This window comes from Condylura cristata, unplaced genomic scaffold, assembly GCF_000260355.1.
Source record: "Condylura cristata isolate star-nosed mole 26May11 unplaced genomic scaffold, ConCri1.0 scaffold00023, whole genome shotgun sequence".
In the NCBI taxonomy this organism is placed as follows: domain Eukaryota; kingdom Metazoa; phylum Chordata; class Mammalia; order Eulipotyphla; family Talpidae; genus Condylura; species Condylura cristata.
This window is the reverse complement of record NW_004567124.1, coordinates 25,913,536-25,934,042: the sequence shown is the minus strand read 5'-3', so window position 1 is coordinate 25,934,042 and position 20,507 is coordinate 25,913,536. Positions and strand designations below refer to the sequence as shown.

The 20,507-nt window shown below is 49.1% G+C and overlaps 1 protein-coding gene across 1 annotated transcript; it reads left to right on the top strand.

Moving 5' to 3' along the window:
• Positions 1 to 6,001: 6,001 nt before the first annotated feature.
• CHAC1 (ChaC glutathione-specific gamma-glutamylcyclotransferase 1) lies at positions 6,002 to 8,169 on the top strand. Its single transcript, XM_004687905.2, has 3 exons — positions 6,002 to 6,358; positions 6,737 to 6,772; positions 7,095 to 8,169. Exons 1-3 carry the CDS (start codon positions 6,110 to 6,112, stop codon positions 7,494 to 7,496), a joined length of 687 nt encoding a protein of 228 aa, XP_004687962.1. The 5' UTR covers positions 6,002 to 6,109; the 3' UTR covers positions 7,497 to 8,169.
• The last annotated feature ends 12,338 nt before the right edge of the window (positions 8,170 to 20,507 follow it).

Here is a 20,507-nt window from a genome sequence, read left to right as displayed (position 1 = left end):
CCCATGTGCTGTTTTCCTCCAGGCCCCACCACACCTCACATTTCCCTGGATTCTGACATTTGACTCTGGAATCAGGTGACAAACCAGCTTTCTCTCTCAGCACAGTCTCCTCTCTATGAAATGGCCCCAGTCAGAGTCTCCTCAGGCCTGCGGCCAGCTGCTTCCTGCCTCACTAATCACATACTCATCTTTCCTAGGTTAGGAACGGTCCCTACATCCCAACCCCTCACTTCCAGGTGGGAGGCAACTCTGGCCTCCCCAGTGGCGCCTGTCAGGCTCGCCTTATCTCCATCCTTCCTTGGGACTCAGACAGCGGGGCAGGAAGCCGCTTTTCCCAGCATCCCAGCACCCTTCTGCCAGATACGGATAAATCCTTCACAGTCCCTGCTTTTACGGACAGTGGACCAAGCAGGTTTTGCAACCACCCTCGGCCTGGTTAGGGTCACTGTCAGTTTTGCAGATGAAAAGATGATTTTGGAGCCTTTGGTAGATTTTTACAGGTCTTTAGCGCTGAACCAGGGAACAGACTAACGTTCCCTCCCAGCATTTCTCGGCGTCTCTTCCCTCAGCCCAGAATGACTCCGCCCTTATAGCCCCTCGCCCCTCAGCACGGGCGGGCCTCATTTACATATTGCGCATGCCCCGTGCGCTCCGGGCCCAGGTGTTCATAATTACTGGCGCCCGTGCAAGACCACAGGTGCCGGTCATAGAAGCTAATGGCGGGTGAGTGGAAACAGCCTGATTTTTAACTCATTTACTCCACAAAATGGCTTCTGGATTCAGCTGGCACTCCCGGCACAGCAATTGTCTTCTTTTCCTCATCGGAGGTGGACGACATTGAGAGATTTAGCTACTCCATCTTTCCATCTTTTTGGGAGAATGTTGGGACCTATGTCTTTCATGTGCAGAAATCAAGGATTAGAGGGAATAATTCCCTTTGTGGGAGTCATAACCTCTCATAATTAATTGTTGAAATCAACTCTTCCCCCCCTCCCACCCCCATCCCTAATACTTAGAAAATCTCTCTTGGCTCAGAATTGTGTATGGTACAGACTTTCATCTATTCCACGTTAAGCACACACACACACACACACACACACACACTCCTTTAGTACCCTATTTGCTATTTGCTAGAACAACCTGTGAATCGCATGGCAAAAATGGTGGGTGATATAGCTGGAAGTCTCCTTCAGTGGAGTGAATTGAAAGTACTTCCCTTTACGTTTCTGAACCACTCAATTCTTCAGAGATGTGTCAGACTGAGAAACAGCAAGGAAAACACTTCCTGTGCCTCTTATCTACTGTCAACACTACACCACTTCTGACACAGAGGCAACATGTATTGAGTGCTCCAGGGTGCCAGGTACTGGTTGAGGTGTTATTTCTTTCAATCTTCACCAGAATCTGCAAGGTAGGTGCTATTATTCCCCATTTCACAGTTTAGAAGACAGGACCAGAGACAGTGTGCTTGGGGGCATCCAGATAGTAAAATTGGGAGAAGCTCAAATCTGAGGAAGCAGAGCTTGAGAAGGGTTCTTATCCCTCTGGAGTCAGTTGCTTTACAAAGCAGTTACATCGTTTAGCATAATAAATTAGCACAATTCTCTAAGTCCTAAAACACACTCTTACCTTGTTTCAGATAATTGCCCCACCTAAGAGGAGTTGTTTGGATGACTGAGGGAAATCATAAGGAAATGAGAAGTGGTCACCTGAAGGGGAATAAGGAAGATTAATTTGGAAAAGGTACAGAAAGGCATCATGTGCAGATCACGTGCAACTGTGCAAGGTGCAGCCGATGCCCTCATCAACTTGTGGCTTGGCATGTCTGAGGATGGTGTGGGCCCCTTCTTGAAGGAGCTATAGAAGGAAAGATGGGATGTTGCTGCAGATGTCAGTGAGGAACCAGTGGAGTGGGGTGATTTGCTGCTGCTGTCCCAGTGGGACAGGAGGCAGATGTTGGTTAGAATAAGGAAGGACTGGGAATAGGCAAAATGTGTTTCCAGAAAGATGGCCAAGACCCCTGGGCAAACTTTTTGTGAGGGGTTCTATTCTGAGGGGGTCAAGGTTGAACCAGTGTCTCCAAGATTCCTCCTCTGAACCCCAGGGTGCCTGACTTTTTCCAAGTAAGAGATTCACTTCTACCTCCTTTTGTGGAAACCCACCCATGTGCTGGGCTTCAAAGATGAATCTTGCTTTTAAGGAGCTTGTGGGAGGCAGGAAGTCAAATGATTATCAGCAAGGAGATGCTGGGGTTGGACTACTTGCCTTCAAATCTGAGCACATTACTTGCTACTGTGTTACCATAGCAGATAACCGAATGCTCCCTTGCACCAGTCTGCTCATCTGTGAAGTATTTACCTCACAAAATGAAGATTCTAATGAGAGTGAAAGTAAAAGCATTTAGTAAACTGCCTGCCTTATGCTAAATACTTGATACATTATTGTTTTTGTTATAAAAATGAGGAGCATCCCTGGTGGTGCAAGAGGTGAAGACATAGCATTGTGAAGCTACCCGCAGCCACTGAAGCAGGTGATCCACATGGTGCAGCAGACCTCTCCTGTCTCGCCCGCTGCTCCCCTCGGCAGTATATTTCAGTACATCTGCCTGTTCTGTTCCTCACTCTGTCTCTGGTGAATTCTCTCATTTGCTGCACCTCTGGCCTGTACCCCGTTTGTGTATGACTAAATAAATAAATAAATATTTTTAAAAATGAGTGAGGTAGAGGGGAGAGTTCACAAACAGAAGTAAGGTAAGGGATTGTGGGAGCAGAGCAGGACTGCGTACCTGCCAGGAAGAACAGCTAGTCATCAAAGGAGTTAGTTAAACGTGGGGATTTGGTCTGGCTGAGAAGAGACATGAAAAGGGCATTGTGAAAGTATTCCTCAGATGATATTTACATACTATCCACCAGAAAACCATTAACTACTCTTTAAAAGTCATTTTTCATTATTAAAAGTTACATTTCAATAGCCTTGGACATAGGAAAAGAATCACCTGTAATCCCAGAATGCTAACACATTCACCATTTGTAAATGGTGCCCCTCATCTTTTTCCTCAAGCATCTGTTTTAATTGTTTTAATCATAGTTCATGTGATAGCACATATTTTGCATTTTTTCCTTACTATGCTATTACAGGCATTTTTACTACATTGTTTTTCTAATTTTTTATGTTGACCTTAATTATGTTTAGATGTAGACGTGGTTTATGTTCTTTTTCTGAAAACTTAATACCAATCTTAAGTTGGTATTAAAAATGTTACAAATCGGCCCTCCCTGGTGGCGCAGTGGGTTAAAGCACTGCACTAAGAAGCTTAAGCCACTTCCCCATGAATTGGATCCTGGCCTGCCCGGGAGGTGACCACATGGCAGGGCAGACCTCTCCTGGCAGGCCCGCTGCTCCCCTCAGCAGTGTATTTTGTCGATCCGCCTGTTCTGCTCCCCACTCTGTCTCTGGTGAATTCTCCCACCCTCCGCATCTCTGGCCTGTATCCCACTTCTGTATGAATAAGTAAATAAATCTTTAAAAAAAATAAATCTTTAAATAAGTAAATAAATCTTTAAATCTTATGAGATCCTATACTCACAAGTAATCACTTAGAGGATTTGTGTGTTCTTGCATGTTTTCCCCCCTATGCAAATAGCACATACAGAGTTTTTATGTTTAAAAAGTTATATTGGGTGATCAATGGACTATGGTGGGAAAGTTACATTAGGTTATTTTATTACCTGCTTTTTCACTCAGTTATACTATATAGATAAGTTTCTCTGTCAATAAATACAGGCATACCAAATTTTTTCTAATGATTACAGATTTAATTTTATACGTATATCAAATTTTTTGTAGCTAGTCATCTATTGCTGGATATTTATCTTCTTTACATTTGTGTGTGGGTGGGTATGTATGTCTATCATGTGGAGTCACTACAATTAAACCTTTAGCTATTTTGGGATATTTAGGTAGTTTTTTCTTCCTTAGTTTTTGCATATGGCTTTCCCCATATTTTGATTCATTTCCTGGAGTAGAAGTATTCAGTCGGGGCCCTCCCTGGTGGCGCAGCAGGTTAAAGCATAGCATTATGAAGCTAAAGCTTCAACACGAGTTCGATCCCTGGCCCTGGAGCTGACCTACATGGCACAGCAGACCTCTCCTGACCAGCCTACTGCTCCCTTCAGCAGTGTATTTCAGTTAGTCTGCCTGTTCTGTTCCCCACTCTGTCTCTGGTGAATCCTCTCACTGCCCCTGCACCTCTAGCCTGTACTCCAACTCTGTGTGCATAAATAAATAAATCTTTAAAAAAAGAAAAGAAAGTAAAGGGGGATAGAAAGTAGAAGGGAGCATGAACCTGGGGATAAAAGAAAGTAAGGACCCCAACATAATGCAACCATTGTGCATGTAGTCCCCCCCCCTTGGAAAAGCAATGTATACTCCTTGTGACAAACCCAAACTTACCCATAAATGTTTAAATTTAGTATTGAATTTCTCTTCTGATGGCAGTCTCTACAACCAGTTTAGGTATATTCTTCCAGATTACAAATATTAATGTAAAACTTTTTTGGTTTTGGTTTGTTTTTAAAGAATTGGTTTTCTCTGTGCAATATTCCTACTGGAGGATATATCTTAGACCCCTTTGAAATAACTACTGGATGTATGCAGATCATTTTTAGCTTAAATATCTAATTAGAATAGAAAGAGAAGCAGTGTTGCCCGGCTCACTAGGTAGAAGATACTACCCTGGAGCCAGTTCTGCCAGCGGAAAGCCCTATATGCTCGCTGCCTGTTTCCTTCCAAATATGTTCATATACACATCTCCAGGGGGGCAGCCCCTGGCACCTTTTTTTTTTTATATAACAGTTTATTTTTACATCATTTTGTACATTTTTTTTTTACCATCTCAACTGTAATCCCCGCGGGTTTCCCATCACCAAGTCACCCGTGCCTGGCACCTTCTTACTGAGTCAATCCCAGGCGGCCTGAGGACCCTTAGTCAGGGGTCAGTAGTAGCCTGGGGAGAGAGAGCCGGCAGCCACCTACTGCTCTCTGGGAGCCTCAGTTTGTTCCGGAATCTGTGCCAGAAAGGTCAACAGAAACTATTATTAGAAAAGACTCCGGTTCCGCCAGAACTAAACCCATCGCCTCGGGGCAGGGCTTGCTGGACTTCCCTTACTTGAAGGCTTTATCCCGGTCCAGCCACCACTACCAAAGAGAAGTGGCGGTCCCAAGCGCTCTGACCTACTCTTCCGCGAGCAAAAATGGATTTTGCTCAGGGTGGGAGTGGGGGAGGGGGGGTCCCACACCTCTCCCGGGGCGTTGCCCTCACGTGAGGCCCTCAAATTCCAGGTGTCCGATCTGACTCAGTCTTGCAGACTTTGCAGAACCCTTTAGCAGATCCGTGACTCAGTTTCTCCATTTGGTCACACGGGCCAAAGATGTGAGGCACCTGTGCGGAATGAGGCGGGTTCTTACGACTATTTCAGAGTGCGTGCTCCGAGGCGGAGCACCCGAGGGCGGCTTTTTCGCTGCCAAGAGCGCTCCTTCTGGACACGCCTTGCTCTGGTTCTGGCAGTGACTCCGCCAGGTGCTTCAGCAGGGTGCTGGGGAGACAGTCGCCTGGCACCGCCCGCCTTGGTTTCTGAAAGGGTCCTGGAGGAGCTGGCGGGGAGATGACCAGTGCCGTGCAGTGCCCACCGTCCGGCGCCTGACGCAATCCAAGAAGCCCTTGCTGCATGCGGCCGCTGGGGAAATCTCCCCGGCCGTTGCATCACTCCTGTCAGGTTTGCTACAGAGGTGAAGCCGAACCAATCAGCGGGCGCGCTGGGCCGGGGGCAGGCCGCTCAGTTACCCACTCAGAATGCTGCGCGATTAACCAGGCAGGAAAACCCAAAGGTGATTGGCTAAAACAGGCTTCGCCCCACCTCAATCACCGCGGCAGCTGGCTCCGGTGGGCGGGGCCTTCCGGCCGGAGGGTTTAAAGGGCGCCTCGGCAGGGGTCGCTCAGCTAGAGCGACCGAGCGGTGCCTGGCCAGGTGTGCGCGTCCGTCGGTCCTTCCGTGCCCGCGCCGGAGACCAGCCCCGGAGGCCGCCCGGGCCCGTCCCTGTGCCCGGCACCATGAAGCAGGAGACCCTGAACACGCCCCCGGACTCACCGTCCGCTGCACAACCTGCATCACAGACCTCATCAGAGACTGCGCAGCCCCACCACCATCACGACGACCCCCAAGCGCTGTGGATTTTCGGGTATGGCTCCCTGGTGTGGAGGCCCGACTTCAGCTACAGTGACAGCCGTGTGGGCTTTGTACGCGGCTATAGCCGCCGCTTCTGGCAGGGAGACACCTTCCATCGGGGCAGCGACAAGATGGTGAGCATCATCAGACCGTGCCCTGGGAAAGAGGGGCTGGGGGGCTAGATAGGGGGGTGCCGTGCCCAGGAGTATTGCGGCGCTCTGGGCCGATGGTGACTCGTGCTGATGTGTGAAAAGTATAAACCGGTGCCGGGGGCTTGTGACTTGTGTGTGTGCCCAGTGGATCGCTGTGATGGCTGGAGTCTGATCTAGCGGATGGCTGTGTTGATGAATGGCTGTTGCAGTCGGGGGCCACTGGCACGTGCCTCTTTCTACTCATGGGTACATCACTCTGGTCGCTAGCTCCTTTGGCCAGCAGGCTTGATAAGGGTTTCCACCCAGATTGATGGCAGAGCTGATTTTTAACTTGTCTCTTTCAAAATCTTTCCTCCCTAGCCTGGCCGTGTGGTGACACTTCTTGAAGATCATGAGGTAAGTGTGGAGAGGTCTGGGACCCCACAGTGGAGGGGAATAGACAGACTGAACTTGTAGGCCCAAGAATCATCTGAGGAATCTTATTAAAATCTCAATTTTGATGTACTAGACACCTGGAACTCATTTGTAACATGCTTACAAATAAGCCCATTGGCAGACAGCTCTGAGTAGGAATCCACCTGTTTACCCTAATGATAAAGGATTAAAGGTTTAATGCATTGCTTCTGGATTGGCTCATTAGCTCCCCTATCTGAACTATCCTAGGGAGGGACCAATGAGAACTTGCTATGACTGACCTTGACCAATGTTTGCTCCTTAGGGCTGCACTTGGGGTGTGGCATACCAGGTGCAAGGGGAACAGGTGAGCGAGGCCCTGAAGTACCTGAATGTGCGGGAAGCAGTGCTCGGCGGCTATGATATCAAGGAGGTGACTTTCTACCCTCAAGATACCCCTGACCAACCACTGAAGGCATTGGCCTATGTGGCCACTCCACAGAACCCTGGCTACCTGGGCCCTGCACCTGAGGAGGCCATTGCTACACAGATTCTGGCCTGCCGAGGCTTCTCAGGCCACAACCTTGAGTACTTGCTGCGCCTGGCTGACTTCATGCAGCTCCTTGGGCCCCAGGCCCAGGATGAGCACCTGGCAGCCATCGTGGATGCTGTGGGCACCATGTTGCCCTGCTTTTGCCCCACCGAGCAGGCTCTGGCACTTGTCTGAGGGTCTGAGCCCCTGCAGGGAGTGTCTGCCTGGACAATGGGGCCAGGTTCCTACTCTAGTGCACACAGACTTGATATGGTTAGAGCCCATTGAGAGGACTCTGGGTGGCCAGGAAGTTCTTTCCGTTAGTGCCTGCCATTCTGCCAGCCTCCAGCTCTTTGCCTGAAACTGACTTACTACTTGAAACTTTATTTATTGCACCATGTTGGTGTGGTGGGCAGGGTGGGGGACCTGCCCAGATGCAGGGGCCTGCTGAGCGGTGCCCCACCCTAGGTTCCTGGTGCTGGACCAGATTGCCCCCGAGTGCTGCTACTAACCCCACACCACCCAGACTTCCACTTTCCCAGGGAGCCTCCAAGAACCTTGACTCTCTTGTCCCCCTCCCACTGTTCCCTAGTCCCGTGATACCACCTGCCAGAGGTCTCAGCTCGCCGGTGAAGGATAGCAGGGAGTAAGAGCAGGGGATCCTCTAAGAACTGAAGCCCCACCAGCCCTGCTCATCTGTTAGGTCCCTAGAGAAGAGCTGGGTCTACAGCCCAGCCTGGACCTCTACCCATTTGGCTTTGTCTCCCTATCCCTGTCTGTTTCGGTCACTCCTATTTGTTGTTCCATTCCTGGGAAGTTCATCACTGTAGGCGCAGGCACCTTTCCAGTGTCTCCCATACACTATCCATAAATTGATCTTTTCTTATCTGTGCTGTTTTGGAATGTGGTTTTTTCTTCAGATAGTGTTGGGTAAGTGAGGTGGTGAAGCTCTATACCCGGGTGTCCTCCTTCCTTAGGAAGGGGCAACTAAACGAACAGGACCCACAGACCCTGCCACCCATGGGCACCATTCATCTGCACATACAAATAATGGCCCTGAGTCATGCAGAATGAGCCCCCAGTGGCTCTACCTGGGAGCCTGTCTTCTCCACTGCTCCAAGGAGGCTGGCAGCTTGGAACTTGGACCAGGTCTTCCTGGTCTTCCTTTAGCTGGCTGGACTGGCTTCCTGCTGAAGGAGTGTGTGGGCTAGCGTATGGTAGTAGCAATTTATGGGGCAGTACACAGCAGAGACCTGGTGAACCTGGTGGACTTTTGACTTCAAGTCAGGGTGCTCATGGTTGCCTTCTGATGCTGTGATGTGGGCTGTGCCTTCTCTGTTACTGAATTGCCAGGACTCACATGCTAGAATGAGTTTCTGGGGGCTGGGGGGGGGCTACCCTCTGGGTTGCTGCTCCTTTTCCCTGGGGCCATCTGGTTGCTCCTCTGCTCCCTGCCCTGGACCTTGGCCCTGGGGGGTATCCTAGCCATTGGGATCTCAACCTGGTTCTGGGCTCCTCAACTGGGAGTAGCACCTCTGTGGGTTCAACTTGTACTCCTGAGTTGCAGGATAGGTGTAGGTCCCGGATGACAGGCTTTGGCATCAGGCTCAAAACCTGCCCCTCCCATCACTAGCCAAGTGCCTCCAGAGTATTCAGCCCTCTGAGCATCAGTGGACTAAGAGGGGACAATACCCAAAGGATGTAGCTCTTGTGGCTGGTACACTGTGTTGGTCTGGGTGTCCCCAGCAGGGTCATCCCCTACCAAGTTGTGCCTGGGGAGGGTGCTTATGGCTAGCTGGTGTGCCCATGTGTTGGCAATTGACAGAAATATGGAGTTCAGCCAGGTTCTTCTGGGAACTTGGTTAGGACAACTACAGGAGGGGCAGTAGGTGGGTGGCAGGGAGCCCTGGGAGGTAGCCTCATGTGCCAGAACAGGTGGCCAGACTGGGCGCTTAAGCAGAGCCCTGCTGAATATGGGAGCTGAGCTGGGGTAGGCAGGGCTAGTTGCCAGCTGCACATGGGGTCCCATTTCTATAAGCCATTCAACTTTGTAATAAGCCACTTAACCTGCCAACCACCATACTAAGCACTTGAGACACAGCAGTGAAGAAGTCCTCAAGGAATTTGGGACCTAGAGCCATTTAGCTGGAAATGTGCAGTGAAGGGAGATTAGGCCAGTCAGCAACAGGAAGGGCTCCTGCCCCACATGGTGGTCAGGGAAAGTTTTCAGGGAGGAGAAAGCACGAGGCTGAGCCCCAGAGGCTGAGTGGTGGGAACAGAGGCAGGGAATAGCTTGTCCCTGAGCAGGAAGCAAGGTCAGGTCATCTGGTGCAGAGTGCCTTGGGGAAGGGGACATGAGGCTGGCCAGGGGACTGGATGGCATCCTGCTGGCAGTCTGGGTGAGCTGTGTTGTGCTGAAGAGGTGGCATTCCTCCTATGTTGGTGTGGGGCATCACTTGTATCCTGAACAAAGAAAAGATGTGCTTAAAAGATCACTGGTTGCTGCTATGTCTGATGGGAAAGGCCTAGATGGGCAAAGGAGAAGTGAAGATAACTTGGGCAGAGGTGGGGCAGTGGGAATGGTGAATTGAGAGCAGTTGAAGTGAGGTCAGTGGGATTAGGTGTGGCTGGTTGAGGAGAGTGAGGGAGAAAACAGGGCCTGGGCTTACTGGTGTAACTTGGAAAGTGTGAGTGTGGGGATCTGCTTTATGTTACTGCTTGAGTTGGGGGTGTCTGGATGTGAGGCTGCAACATCTATGTGGATGTTCAGGGGACGGTTGGATGTTTTTTTAGATCTCAGAAGAGTGGCTGGGGTTAGGGATTTGGGGTTCTCACATAAACCTGAGACCCTGTGAGTGCAGAGAAAAAGATCAGGACCCAGGTCAGCCCAGAGGCTGGTCTGAGCAAAGCAAGAAGAGTCAGGAACAGACAGCTAGGAGGTAAGAGGGGAGCCAGGAGAGGGGGTCTCCAAGGTTCTGCTTCAGGAATGTCAGGGAAAAGGTGGGAGGAGTTGCCTTTGGCTCAGAACAACTTGGAGCAGAGGCAGGAGGCCATAGGACTGGGCTGAGGAGCTGGGGCCAGGGGAGTAGACAGATTTCAGGAAGTTTGGCTGCAGAAAATAGGGACAGAGGGATAACAGGGAATGGGGGAGGGTACTGGGGCCTCAGGACTCCTTTACTAGTTAAAAATTATTGAGGACCCTAGGAGCTTTTGTTCATGTGGGGTACCTATTAACATATGCCCTATAAAAAATTAAAATGATAGTGGTACTTCATTACAAAATTTAAAAAATTGGACAAGTTTTACATATTTATTAAAAATAAGCCCATGACATTGTAATTTTTTTAAAGAAAAATGCACTTTCAAAAGCAAACATCTGGTGAAGAGAGGCATTGTTTTATGCCTTTAATGTCCGCTGTAATAAAGGTAGCTCGATTTTTGTGTGCAAATTCACAAACATGGATTCTCTGGAAATTTCCTCCTCTATATACTCATGAGGAAATGAGAGTAAAAGGACAAAATAGTTTCTTACTATTACTATGAAAATAGTTTTGACATTGCAGACTCCCTGAGAGGGATTCTCTGGGCTATTTTTTAAGGGCTTCTGCTATATGAACATCAACATGTTTTTGTTTTCTTTCTGGAAGGAGTTTGAGCAGGGTGCTAGGTGGCTGCATTAAGGAATTTCAGTTAGTAGGGACTTCAGGAGTTAGTGGTCCTGTCCAGCTCTCAAGGATTTCCCTCTGGAGAACTGGGATGGAGTAGGAAGATCATCCAGTTGGATCAGTGAGTCTACAACAGACTGCAGCTGTGGGACACAAGTCACCCTCAGATCTGGAGTGGGATAAGAGCAACTCTGGAACTATGGGTGGGGCGCAGGTGCTCAGGTCTGCATGGGGCTTATAGAAGGTACGGGGTCTCCAGGAATCTGGGGATGGTGACAGCCAAGAAGGAAGGCACACAAGCAGCTTGGCAGATGGCTATGTGCTGGAAGCTCTGGTGTTGGGGGCAAGGCTGCAAGCCAATTTGCTATTGGAGGAAATGTTGGCCTTTATCTTACAGGGAAGTTGAGTTCTGTGGTGGTGTTTTTGTTTTTCATGTTTTTCCTCCCACAAAAGGGTGTTTGTTCTTTTTGTTTTGTCTGGTCAAGCAGACAAGTACTGTGTACAGTCTTGGGTTTAAAGAGCTGGGTCGAAGCTGGGGAGGGATGACTCCAGGGCAGGGAAACCCGGTGGGTGCCATTTTGGCTCTCTGGGGTGGTGCTGGGGGGCAGTGGGGCTGAGCAGAAGGCAGGAACCAGGAACATGGGACCCTTCTGGCAGCCTATGAAGTGGGGGCAAGTGGGAGGGAAGAGACTGGGGATATCAAGTCTCTTCTTGGGTTCTGTCAAGAAAAGGCCTGGACTGTCAAAGGTATATGGGTACACCCCAACCTGCCCTCCACACACACTTCTAGGCCTGGCAGGCTCTTAAGGGGTTCTCCTGGTTTCAGAAAGGACCACATTCCTCTGAAGGCTATAGTTTCTCTGAAGACTATGGATTAGAGTGTGAGTAAACCCTTTCATTCTCTAGGCCTGGTTCTGAGAAGGTTCCCAGTACACCAGGGTGGGGGTGGCACTTCAGTGTCCCAGACTAGTTTAGGGAAAACCATGGTCATCAGAAGAGTGTCCACTGAGGGCAAGGATAGGAGCACAAGGGCCAGCCAGCCTCCTTCGACATGACCCAGTATGCCCAGGATAGGTCTGCTTTACTCTGGTTGTCCTAGAATAATTGCTACTTTTACTCTCAAAAGCCCAGGTTTAGATAGTAAACTGCTTCGTGGTTGCAGAAATGGGAACAGAGTGGGCTGCTTTATCAGTGGGGCTAGTGGCTGTCAAAGGGGTTGACCAGAGCCCACTTGGTCATTTTGCCCTCCTCACAATATCCCTAGACCCTGACTCCCAGCCCAAAGGAGGGAAGACACTCCCCTGCCCTTTTGGATTACCTGTAAACACCCCCTCCCCCCAACCTTGCCCGTCCTTGGTCAGGCTGCCCCTGCCTGGGGCATTTCCTTGGGTTGGAGGGAGAGTCCACATACCCTGAAGGCCCAGCTGGACACCTAGCTTCTCTTGTAGGTGGGACGGGAACCACCAGCACCCTCTTTATTATTATTATTATTATTATAGGGTTTTGATTTACATTTAAAAAATTAGTTTATTTTTACATCATTTTGTGCCTTTTTTCATCTTAGTTGTAATCCCTGTGGACTTCCCATCACCAGTTCACCCTTGTGCCATCACCATAGTCCTGTGCACTTTCCCCCGCCCCCATTTTTTTATTCCATTCCCTACTCCACCCCCATAAAATGGCTCTGGTATATAGTTGTTCATTATTATTTACCCCCCTGGTCCTTATTCTCCTGCTATGAGTAAAACCATCTGGTATTTTTCTTTTTCTTTCTGGCTTTTTTCACGAAGCATGATCCCTTCCAGCTCCATCCACATTGCTGCAAAAGGCATGAGTTTACCTTTTTTGGTTGCTGAGTAATATTCCACTGTGTGCATCTACCATGTCTTTTTAATCCAGCCATGTACTTTTGGGCATTTAGGTTGATTCCATATCTTTCCTATTGTAAATAAAGCAGCAGTAAACATGGGGGCCACCTGCACCCTCTTTTACATGCCAGTCTGGGAAGCTTAAAAGTGGGGCTCACCTGCCCTCAAATTTTCACACATTCTGTGGGTCTTGCACTATCTAAGGATTTCCTCTATCTGCCTTCTCTTGATGATTGTTACGGGCTCTTGTCCTCAATTTTGAGGCTTTCCTGTATCTCTTCCATGGAACTTAAAATGCAGTTCAAACCATGACCCCCGTTTTTGATAGACTCCAAGGCTGCCTTTTTCGTTTAGTCATTGGTTGTCTTAATTTTCCTAAATTGTATTATTTCTTATTGAGGAAACACAGGTTTACAATATTGTATGGTTTAGGGTTCAGGCTCTCCTGACAAGCACTGCTCCTGGCCTCAGAATAAACTTCCCTGCAGGCCTGCCCTAGTTCACCTTTTACCCTCAGTGCCCCTCAGACCCTCTAGCTTCAACTCCCAGGTTTCCACACTGCCTGGGTCTCCTCCCACCCAAAGCTGTTCTGGCTGTCAACCACCTGTTCCCTTGCTTTCCTGACCCGACAGCTTTGCTCAACCCTCTTTTAGCCTTGAGGATTAGTCCAGTGTCATGCTTCCAGAAGTTGCTGCAGACCCCGGGTAGCTGGTGTCCCTGCTGTACCCCACCCACCTCCATTTTATGCCCAGCGTCTTGTATTATGTAATCTATTTACAGGTCTGTTCCCACTAAACTGAACACCCCTGAGGGTAGGAACTTCATGTATCCCAGTGCACAGCCCACATCTCGGCCCACAGGAGCGTAGGGGCCCATGGGGAACAGGGTTAAACGAGATCCCCTTCTGAATGCAAAGTCACACGTTCCCTTGGAGGGAAAGACCTTGTGAAAACCCAGTCGTAGCCAAGGGAGAATGCCAAGCTGCTTCTGGGCTAATATTCAATCTGAATGTTATGTACACAGCCTAGGAATGTGGAACAGGAAGCCTCAGGGGCAAGGGCAGGCCAGGCAGGCATGGGCAGCCTAGCTTGTGCCAACTGGGACAGCGCTGACCCCTACAACCTGGGCTGGTCCCAGGGCTGGTCCTCTTGCTCTCAGCTTGGTCTGAATGAGACCAGGCCCTAAACACATGCCAGGCAGGGCCACCATGTATAGGGTAAGGGGTGGGGGGAGAGGACAGAATCCATATTGGTCTTCTTTCTGGGTGCTAAGTGGGGGGGCTGTGTGTACTTTTCTCATGGGGTGTTGCTCCCACTCCTACAGTCTTTCCCCCCATTCCCACAGGAGAGGGTGCTTGGCCTGCTAGACACAACCCAAGAGTGCTGGTGACTGAGGGGAAAGGGAACAGTTATGATTCCATCTATAGCTTCCCCCCATCAGAGTCGAAGTCTCTATCCAGGCACAGATCCTTCTGGACTCAGCCATCCCTGTGCCAGGCCCAGAGGGTGACAGCAGATGGGGAGTGTCAGATGTGCTGGTGGCCAGGTTGGGGGTGATAGTGTGTCTGGGGGCAGGGAAACCAATGGGGGTTGCTCACAAGGGGTGTCTGAATCATCTCCACAGGAGGAGAGGCCTTTACCCATGGGGGTTTCCACAGAGGAGGTGAAGTTCCCATTCACAGGCCACTTGCAGCCCTGAGGAGTGTGATACTGAGCAGAAGAGCTGTTCTGACAACCTGCATGTCCGGGGCAGGCAGGGGCCTTCCTACCCTTCTTGCACCCTGGCTCGCTCTAAGTCTCTCCCATGCCAGCTCTGGCCTGGCTAACTCATCAATCTCTAGGCCTTAGTGAGGACGTCACCTCCCTCTGGACGCCTTCCCTGAGCCATACCCCCAGTGCCAACGCCTGACTTTGGGCTTTTACCACAAATGTGACTGACGTCTGTGTTTCTTCTTATGCAGCTCTGATAGCACCTTGATCCTTGTCAGCTGCCAGCACCTGGCAGAGCCTGCACACTGTAGGGGCTCACATCATGGTGGACAATGAACGCCCAGTCACTCCGCAAGAGGCAGGCACTGGTGAGAGGATGCAGGCTGGGAAGGGCATTCTGAGTTGTCTCTGCACAAGAGTCTGTGCAGCAGAGAGGTGAGTTTTGTGGGAGTGCAGGGGAGGAGAGGTGTCCTAGCATGACTTCCCCCACCCCACATCTGCCAGGGTCACCTGCTCAAGAGCATTGAACTGCTCTTCAGATGCAAAGAAGGAGCACTGGGTTGGGTCCAGAGATTCTTCCCCCTCTCCTCATTTTAAAATATAAATTATTCTTTTATTGGGGTGGTATTTGGATCCATCATAGTACACCCATCACCAAATCACCCATATTCTTTCCCCCTTTGTCTTTCCCCTTCCTCCACCCCACCCTTTATTTTTTTAAATAAAACTTTTTAAAGAAGTCTGTGCCTTTACTGGACGAGTAGTCTACTTGATTAGCAGGCTGGCCCACCGTGCTTCAGGGTGTCTGCAACCATCCCAGACTGGGTTGGTTCATCGTTGGTTCAGCAGCTTGAGAGACAAGCCCGGAGGGAGACAGCAACTCGGCCCCTCTGCAAATCCCCACATGCTCTTTCTTCTCTTAGCTATCCCCTGCCCTTCCTGTCTTCTGCTGCCTGATATGCCCAGCCTGGCTCAGGTGCGCCCACTGACGCATGCTCACACCACACTCCAGGGGCCGCCATCAGGCCCGCGTGTAAGACCACAGGTGCCGGTCATTGATGCTAATGGGGTGTGGCGGGAAAAATCCTTCCATCTACCCTGCAAGGGGTGCAAAAAGTCACTTCCATCTACCCTGCAAGGGGCTTGTAGATGACAGAGAAAACACCAGAGGTGGCTGATCCCTTGGGCTTGGTTTACACCTGGTTGAAAGCTTTGCCTCAGGAGATGCCTGTGCTGCCCACCGTCTCTGGCAGTTGGATCTTTACCACCTGGTCATCTTCCTCGGGGTGCCTTCCTGGCGATGCTGGTGCCTCAGTGGGGTGTGCTCCGTGAAGCCTGCCCCTTCTTCCCAGTCCTCGGCAGCTGGTCAAGGCCCTCCCTCAGGAAAGTGAACTTGCTTCTGCTCCATTTTGCCATTTTTCAGTTCTTGGGAAAGGCCTGGCCTGGGTTTTTAGCTCTTTGTCTTAGAAAAGATGCTTTGCCTCCCTGGGCTTCTGTATCCTCAAATGTAAACCACAGAAATCAGTTCCAATGGCTCCTCTTTTTCAGGAGAGATACAGGCTTGGGGCAGAGAGACTGGGCTGGACAGCCAGGAATCCATGTACTCTTGGTTTCTGGTCAGGTTGTTTAATACCTCTGGGCTGCAATCCTTGTGGCACTCACCTCAGACAGAATTGTGAAGTGGCCTCATCTCCCTATCCCTAATTTGTTTCTTTTCCTGCCATTCCTTCAGCAGGACTGATAAGTAGAACTACCTCTCAGAACCTTAGGGTTAGCTGTGCCACCAAGTGAAAATGTTGGGTGTCAACATGGGGGCCTGAGCTGGCACCTCCCTATCATTGCTGTGTGCTTGGTACCCAGCAGAGATTTAGTTTAAGTCCTCACACAATATATGCTGGATAGATGGTCTTCTTGGATGAATGAATACACAAGGAAAGGTGTTCCACTCAGAGCAGGAAGGGCAAGTCAGGTTGACCTGGGTGGTGGAGGGAGGGAAAGGAGGAGGTAGAAGAGGCAGGGAGTACTCCTGGGCTGCTAGGCTTGGCCATGTTGGGGAGGGTCCGTGGAGAATGGCACGAGGGGAATGGCAGGAAAAGAAACAAATTAGGGATAGGGAGATGAGGCCACTTCACAATTCTGGCTGGGGTGGGTGCCACAAGGATGGCCTCCCAAGTTCTCTCCCCTGAAGTGCTCTCTTCACCTCTTGCAGCCCCTGCCCTGCCAGCAGGCTGGGAGAGGAGGAGGGACTGAGACAGCCTGGCCTTTCTGGTTTGTTTACCAACAGCACAGTCCTCTTGGGTCATGACACAGCCAGCAGCATCTGATCCAGCTAAATATATCTCCTGTGCTGGCCTGGACCACACAGCTGGCCCCTAAAGGCCAGGACCACCCACTCATCCTGCTGGGCTGGACTCTGGGCCTCTTCCTGACCCAGAACCCTGTGTCCCCAGGGAGTCAAGGTTCAACTGGGGTCTAAACTAAATGCAAGTGTTGCCTGAGCCCAGAGGGACAGTTTCATTCTAGGCAGAAGCATAGAATTTAAGGGGCACAAATTAACTGTCCAGGACAAAAAAATGACTTATGTTCATGGATGTTTAGGAATAGTGTTTACTAATGTTGAGGAGATGTTTTACTCTTTGCAGTACTATACATTGTTATGTAATGTCAAGGTGAATAAAAAACTTAGATACATAGTGTGAATGTAATCATGTGTTTTTTAAAGATTTATTTATTTATGCATATAGGAACTGGGGTACAGGCCAGAAGTGGGGGTGAGAGGATTCACCAGAGACAGAGCGGGGAGCAGAGCAGCTGAAGCTACTGAAACACACTGAGGGGGGAGCAGTGGGCGAGACAGGAGAGGTCTGCCTCACCATAGGGGTCCCCTCCCTGGCCAGGCATCAAACTCAATGCTGTAGTGGCTGCAGGTAGCTTCATAGTGCTGTGCTTTAACCCACGGCGCCACCACGGAGGGCCCACAATCATGTTTTTAAAGGCATACAAATATGTCCAGGAGGAATCACCAAACTGGCAACAACATTTACTTCCCAGGAGGGGAGGGGTGGGGGGATGGAATTGGAGACCTTCTCTTAAGCCCCTTTGTATGTTTTTGATTTTGAACTGTGCAAGTTGTTTATTGATAATTAAATAAGCCAGATGTACAATAAAACGCAGATCTGAAAAGGAAAAACCATGCACAGAAGGGCTGAAAACAATTAAGAGTACTCATGTAGGTGCTGGGCTGCTCTGGGGTTCCCTGTTCTACTAGAGGCAAGCTCAGGTACACCAGTACATAGCCTCGCAACTCAGGGTAGGTAGGTGGCTGTTAAAGCTCAGAATCTCAGCAGTGCATGACACATACCTGCTTTTCAACGATCTTCTCATGGTGTCTGAAATTTAGCCTGGGTCTGTCGGAAGTGCAGCAACTTTACCGTCCTCTTGACGTTGCCCCTAGGTCGTTTTATCACAGGCACTGGGCTGAACTAGAGACTGCAAGAAAGCTTCGATTGTGGCAAGCGTCTCTTTGCTTATGAGTTTTTCTGAATTTGCCTTAAAAACATATGATTTCTATAATTATATAAATAATACATGATCAGAGTAGAGTTTGGAAAATTAGTGGTATTAAGAATTGAAAATTCATAATTCTACCGTCTAGATAACTATTTTTTCTTTCCATCACCACCCCTTTTTGTCCCTTTCTCCACCTCCTACCCCCATAATCTTAAACTCAGGGTCCTCAGGATATTAATATGCTAGTTTGGGTATTTAATTTCTCCAATCATCTGCTACTTAAATGTCCAGTATGGTCTTTGTCACTGACTTGCTTTACTACACATAATCCCCTCCCATTCTGTCATTTTGTGTAAACAGCTGCATTTCATCTTTCCTTATAGCTGAGTATTATTCCATAGAGTAGTTGTGCCATGTTGTTGATTCAATCTTCTGTTGTGAGGCCATTCAGGCTGCTGAAATAAACACTGTAGGTTTTTTTTTTTTTTTTTTTTTGCATTTTTGGTATTTTCTTTGGAGAGATGCCCAAGAATGGGTCATATGCTATTTCCATTTTTAGCTTTTTAGATGAATCCAGATTGTTTTCCAGATTGTTAATGGGCACACCAATTTACATTAGGATTCTTTTCTCCATATACTCTCCAACACATGTTGGCTGGGGTCTCTTTTTAATATATGCCATCTCACATCTGTGAGAATGGTTTTACGTGCATCTCTCTTACTGGAAGCAATACTGAACTTGTTTTTAGATGTCTATTATATTGGCCTCTGAAAATTTTCTTTGGTGAATTATCTGTTCTTTTATTAACTGGGTTTTTTCTATTGTTAGATTGTATTTTTTCTTTTTGAAAGATTTATTTATTGAGGCTAAGAGGCGGCGAGAGGATTCACCAGAGACAGAGCTGGGAGCAGAACAGGCAGACTGAGAAAGTACACTGTTGAGAGGAGCAGTTGGGTGAGACAGGAAAGGTCTGCTGTGCCATATGGGTCACACCCCTGGCCAAGGATCGAACTTGTGCTGAAGTGGCTGAGGCTAGCTTCACAGTGCTGCTCTTTAACCTGTTGCACCACCAGGGAGGGCCCCCAACATGCTATTGATGGAGGATAAGAACAGAAAAACTGGAAAGAAGTTATCACAATACTCACACAAACCAGTGGGGGTAGAAGGGATTAACACAGCCTTTAATCCAGCTATAGAAACTATCATGGCTCTAGGGGGTGTCAGGAGCAACAACCTGAAGGTGAAGATATGGAGATTAAGGAACAAACCATCCACCCATGAAGATAAGCCCCTCCCTACATAAGGGTGATGAGAAAACCTAATACTGTCCCTCAAAAGGGCCTACCTGTGCCTATGCAGGTGCTTCTTGCCACCAGCTCTCTCCCTCTGCAGGGCAGCAGCTGCCTGCCTGCTTGTGACCTGGACCACACGGGGTGGGGGAGGGAGACTTCTCTCCTCTGCCCTACCTCAGCAGAGGCCGCTTCCTCACAGCCACCTCACAGCCACCTGCCTGCCTGTGACCATGCAGGCCTCCCTCAGCAAACATGCCCCAGTAGGGCAGCTCTTTCTACCAGCTCTTGTTTATGGAAACATCTTTTACTCTTCTGTCCCTTATTTTTCTAATAAACCAACTCTTTTATATATATATAAGTAATGTCTCTGTCTTGTGGAGAAACTCACCTGGGAAACTCGCCATATGCCACTGAAAGGGGAGTTCTGGTGACACCTGTTTCAGAATGAACCCAAGGACTGCACACTCCAAACCTACCAACTCCAAAAACTGTATCACCATCATACACAATTTTATTTAACCGATTCTAAACTGTTTCCATTTGAGTTGGTATAATTTTTGAATTTTTTCCCCTAAATTATGCTTCATGAGACTTTACTATTAATTGCATAAAACAGAAAATTGAGTTCAATTGGGCTTAAGTCAGAAGGAGATCTTGGTGAAACTCAAAAGAGGTAAGGAACTTGGGGCAAGGCTTAGTCAGGACTCCATGGCTCTCCTGTAGTTCTGCTTACCATTCTCAGTGACAGCCTCACCCACAGGCTGGCTTTTCCTGAGTCCTGGGGCAAGAAGCACTCACAGTTCAAGGGAAAGGTGAGTGTGGAGAGAAAGCTCAGGGACTGAGTTTCATTGATTGGCTCTTTTATGAAAGGATGACCAGTGACTTAAACAAACAAATCTCTGCCTCAGGGCGAAATCTCTGCCTCAGGGCGGTTTCCCAGCCCATCCCTGACCAGGTCTTGGCATAGGGTATGTATGTGAGGGGGTAGGGGAAGATGGAGGGCAGGGGAGGTCGTGCCAATCCCTTGCCTGCCATAGGATGTGGGAAGTAAAGATGCTAAGAAGACAGCCAAAGAATGCCCAGGGCACTTGGCTGATCAGATTGGAGTCTCAGTGATTCTGCTTTGGAACTCATTAAAACACAGAAATCTGAAGGGCCTAC